Genomic DNA, 5,136 nt, shown 5'->3' with positions numbered 1-5,136 from the left:
TAGATATATATATAGATAGATAGATAGATAAATAGATATATAGATAGATAGTTAGATAGATAGATAGATAGATAGATAGCTAGATAGATATATAGATAGATAGATAGATAGATAGATAGATAGAGACAAAAACATGGAGAAACAGACAGAAAGGAAAATAAAGACAGAACTACATAGGCAAAATCAGAGCAGAGAAATAAAGTGAAAGAAGACGAGAGGAATAGCGACAAATTAATAACACGATAAAAAGAAATTGGCTTAATTGCATCAGGCCTTACTCGCTTTCTCGTACACACTTGATGAAGGAATCCACAGAGTTAAGTAAGAGAGTCTTTCTTCTTCATAATTTGTCCAAGTAAAAGCTTAATATTGCTCAGTCATGTAAAATACATAATATACAAATTTGTAACGAAATATCTTCCAGAAAACTCAATAAATATATAAATACAAACAAGTACAGGAACACAAATATGCATAACGATTTGTGGGATGTAGCAGCTCTTTATAGAAAACGTGAGTTCGAAGTTTGAGTTTGGAAGTCTATCTGGGTTTTTCTTTCGTTTGTTGTTGTTGTTGTTTTGTTTTTAAAACTGAGTACACCGTATTTCTGCGGGAACTCAATATTCCCCTCTAGGGACTGCCCTTATAGGGAACGTCGGAGCAACCGGCCACTTCTAATATTTTACATTTTGTTGATAGAGGTGAACAGCATTTCTATTTTTAATTAGGGTGTTTAACGCCCCCATCGACACAATTTAGATAATTTAGGAAAGGGGCTTATGACCCAACCTGTCAGGGGCAACTCAGACTGAGAGGAATGCATTCTAACGGAAAAGCTGAGATACTCGATTAGAAAAATCTCCACATTCCTGAATCAAACTCGGTTCTCCTGAGTGCGACTACGAAGCGCTTAATATTACTACAACACAGACGACGCTGGAAAACAATCTTTCGCAATAAATCATTTGTGAGGCAGCGTGATGGAATCAGGCTCTCGTCAATTTTTGGGGCATATTGAGTTCTTGGTATCATCTTAAAGCTGGTTCATTTGTCTTGCTTTCAAAGAAAAAATTACCCATCCATCTTCAATAGAAGTGGAGATATTTTGGATTGAAGGAGGTGGGGGTCACCTGGTTTAAGAGGTAAAATTAGCGAGAAAATGGCCGCCAAAGCGTGGTAAATTCCAAAGCTATAGAGTCCATGGAAACTGTAAATTATATTTTTCTGCTTTTAATCCACATTTTCGGTGAAATTTTCAAAGGAATGTGTTTGTAAATGGACATAAAAGGTGTTGAAACAAAAAATAAAAATTTGATAAAAATTGCTAAGCAGGGAGAAAACATGTTTTCTTTGATTTCATTATTTTGACGAGAGCCTGATTCCACCACGCTGCCTCTCATTTTACAATCACAGTATCATCAGCCATGCACAACCCTGACGAACCGGAAGCCCCGGTCAACACACTGAAGGTGGCGATGACCAATGGTCAAGGCTTAATGTCTTACAGCGGACTGACCAGTCGGAGCACGTTAAGGCCAACTGGTGTCGTCCAAAGACCCGTGTCCGCAGAGGAGAGAGGGGCTCAGTCGACTCGCCAGCCAACGACAGCCTCAAAGAAAAAGTGTGAGTAAATTGTCTCATTCAGTGTTGAAAGCTGCAGTGCTGAATTTCAATCCTGTTCCGAGAAGCCTTTTTATGTTTACATGTAACTAGATATATGACAAAATGGACACATATAAGGGAGTTGCATTAATCCACGTTGCATGGATCTGACACAAGCTATGCCAGTTGTAACGCTTTTGCTCTTTTGTCATGCCTTCTAGGGTGTCTTCATTTATCTGCAATATGATAGCTTAGTTCTACCCTTCAAAAAAAAGGATTGTCCCTCAAAACAAAACCCCAACAAGAACAACCCTGAAATAAACCAACCCCCCAAAAACAGTATGCTCCAGAGTATGACTAATGTTAGTCACGCTGTATTTCCAACTTTATAGACAGTTCAATAAATTCCGAATGAGCCAGTAAAATCTTGTTTTCAGTATAACCGACCTCACTCAGCAATGTTTGATATTGAACTGCCTAGAATGTCACTCTTTGTCAGCATTGTGTCTCCTATGTTGCAAGTTAGTGTTGCATTTGGTGAGAATATTTTTTGTGTGGAATTGAACTTTAGGCGATGATCCTTTGGAAAAGTGCTTTGAATGTGGGAGGTCAAACCAATTCAACCGTCATTGTTTCCAGAAACGTTACTCATAGCAAATCAAAGCCCTATTGTAATTGATAAATAACGGGATTGATATTTATTGGGGAAGTGCCTCTTCTTCACATTGCATCATGTGTACCAACTGGAGAATGCAAAATAAGTGTGATCATGACCAAACTTTGGATTTTCTAAACTCTCAAGTCATACAATTTCCTTATTGAACACATTTAAATTACATTATTACACATATTCCAGCTTTGCAGCATCGTATTGTACACTTGATTATCCTTTTTATTTTTCCCGTACTCACACGAAAAAGGCCTTGCATTTCCTTACTTGGATTAATGGGGTCTATCAGCTTGGTACCGCGTACTTTCAAATCCTATTTTGTCTTTTTACGTATAAGAAAACAGGCTGTTACAATTCAACGTCCATTAACGCTATACAATTTCAAGTCAGAATTTGTCTCCCCCACACAGGATGATAAGATCTTACTTTAAGTCTTCGATTGGCCATATACACTTCCAAGTTTTAAAATGGAATATACACTTATTATGGTTCTCATTTGGATGTTACACTCTGAGTGCTGGCATTTTCTCCTTTGTCTTGACAAAATGTTGCCCAGCGTTATTGTATATTTCAACCTTACGATATAGTTTATGACTTAAAATGTTTACCAATAATTCAAAATTTGACCAAGAAACCTCTACAGTGGTCGCTGGTCTATATTTTTAAACTTTTTTTCCGGGGGGGGGGGGGGGGGAAGGGATGAAATAGACATGAGGACAAACTTCAAACGGCTATACCCGGATCGTGGTGGAACGTTCGAGGTACTGACTTGGTATGCCATACACGTATGTACGTGTGTAAATGTGTGTGTGTGTGTGTGTGTGTGTGTGTGTGTGTGTGTGTATGTGTGTGCACGTGTGTGCGTGTCTGTGCGTGTGGATGTGTGTGGATGTTAATGTGTTAATGTGTGTACAGAATTTCAGCAGACAGACCGACCCACCTCCTTACTGGTTTAAATTGTGTCAAAGGGCGCGTAAAACACTAAGACTTACGTTAAATACATCGTTTATTCTAATCGTGTATTCTTTTACTCCTCCGTTTCAGGTAGACTCTTGGGACAAGTCACAGCCGGTGCTGAACTGAAATCTTTCAGCAACCCTAAGGTTGACGCCTGGACCATGACATATCCAACGGATACACACAAAGTAACTGATACACACACCGTTACTGATACACACACCGTAAATGTTGCTCACACAGTAACCACTGAAGAAAGCCAGAACAAAAGCAACAGCAAGAAGGCTGACGTAAAACAGGAAGAAGCCACGACCACAACGACTGACATAGATCCTCAGCCTCAACCAAAAGAGGGGGGCGTTGAGCCCTCCGTCGAGGCTATATCCCACGAATCACTGAAGTATGTCCCTGTGACATCCTACAAGATATTCCACCATGACTGCAAGCCGCCGCCCCGACCACACTCTGCAGGGCCCCCATCGGTTGTTGTTAACCCAAAACACACTTCCCCTGTAGGCCTCAACGACAGGGACATGGTGATAGGGACCAAACTGACGCCTTTGAATCATACACACAGGCACACAGAAAGCGCCGACGGTTTAAATGATTCGATGTCGACAACGGAAGGGGGGTTGCCTCAGGAAAACGTGATTGATTCCTGTGACATTCACCAAAATCACGCCCCTTTTCAATTACCTTATAGAGACACAAAGAGTGCAGGCGCAGTAGCGTCGCGGAATATAGCTAAAGGTCTGACCAAGTTGATACAAACACCGCGCCCGTTCACTTCTCCGCCAGGCAGTAGGGATGTGTCTCTCGAACTGACCATCCTATCGATAAAACCGTCAAATCGATTTAAGCACCAAGAACGATGTGATGATGAATATGGTGATGAGAATGAGCACGACTATGAAGACGAGGAGGAGGATGGTGTGGAGGAAGAAAATGTTCTTAAAAGTAAACGGACTAGAATCAACAAAAGGAGTTCCAGTGGTGTACACAACCACCAGACAGTTCCTCTCGAGACAGATACAATTGAAGGAATCAAGCGTACTTATACTAGAGCGAAATCCGCTCCTCCAGCGCAGAGATTTATACATTCAAAACGGACATCTCCTATAGTCTCCGAAGTGGGTAAATCATTCTCAAATCTCTACTGGCGAACGCGCTCGGCGTACCACAAACGTCAGATCGACCCCGGAATGTTGCCACAAGAAGGGTCAGGTGTGTCCGTTCTAATGTCTACATCCCCGCAGTTGAAGGGTTCTCTACTTCGCCCTCTACTGTTTTCAGAAGAAAACGGCATAATGAAACACAGCGCGGGATGCCCTTACAAGTGCAAAAGCTGTTTCAAAGCCTGTCTTGCTTCTGAGGACTACATAAAGGACACTAAAGGAAGACTGGGATCAGCTCCGGTGTTCCGGGAAGTAAAACGACACTCTTCCTGGAAGCAGAACAACAGTCCTAGACTAGACGCAATTGCTATTGTGAACCGAGCGTTATGTAGATCACAACCACTTTTCAAACGTGTGTACGGAGATGTGGAGGTTAATAGTAAATCTCGCCCGTGGCCTGTCAAAGAGTGGGTGGACTTGAAACCGGCCCCTACTCCTCCTCCACAGTGTGCAGAAAAGCATTGAAAAAGAGGCAAACTTATCTGGCCTCAGTTAAAACCCACTTTAACAGACGTTTATACACTGTTCGTTTTTCAATTGATTTGGAATTCCCATTTACTCAGGAGTCAGAAACTTAATCTTTTGTGCAGATTTTTAAGTGATGCCGATGTATTTTGGACAAGGTTATAACAATTATCATGCTTGATTGAGTGTGTGAGTGCGTGTGTATGTGTTTGTCTGTGTGTGTGTGTGTGTGTGTGTATGTGTGTGTGTGTGTGTGTGTGTGTGTGT

The 5,136-nt window shown here is 41.4% G+C and overlaps 1 protein-coding gene across 1 annotated transcript; it reads left to right on the top strand.

The window, feature by feature from the left end:
• The first annotated feature begins 1,246 nt into the window (after window positions 1-1,246).
• On the top strand, window positions 1,247-5,121 carry LOC118477866. Its single transcript, XM_035970398.1, has 2 exons — window positions 1,247-1,623; window positions 3,317-5,121. The coding sequence occupies exons 1-2, from the start codon at window positions 1,425-1,427 to the stop codon at window positions 4,867-4,869; spliced, it is 1,752 nt and encodes a 583-aa protein (XP_035826291.1). The 5' UTR covers window positions 1,247-1,424; the 3' UTR covers window positions 4,870-5,121.
• Window positions 5,122-5,136: the final 15 nt, after the last annotated feature.

Source organism: Aplysia californica, unplaced genomic scaffold, assembly GCF_000002075.1.
Source record: "Aplysia californica isolate F4 #8 unplaced genomic scaffold, AplCal3.0 scaffold00011, whole genome shotgun sequence".
Classification (NCBI taxonomy): Eukaryota; Metazoa; Mollusca; class Gastropoda; order Aplysiida; family Aplysiidae; genus Aplysia; species Aplysia californica.
Note: the sequence above shows the minus strand (reverse complement) of the source record. Positions and strands in the feature narration are given on the sequence as shown.

What these genes read in the sequence shown, in the direction of transcription:
- LOC118477866 (XM_035970398.1), top strand. Translation starts at nt 1,425, where the DNA reads ATGCACAACCCTGACGAACCGGAAGCCCCGGTCAACACACTGAAGGTG. An exon ending in GACAGCCTCAAAGAAAAAGT is followed by an intron (nt 1,624 to 3,316) that starts GTGAGTAAATTG and finishes CCTCCGTTTCAG; the next exon opens with GTAGACTCTTGGGACAAGTC.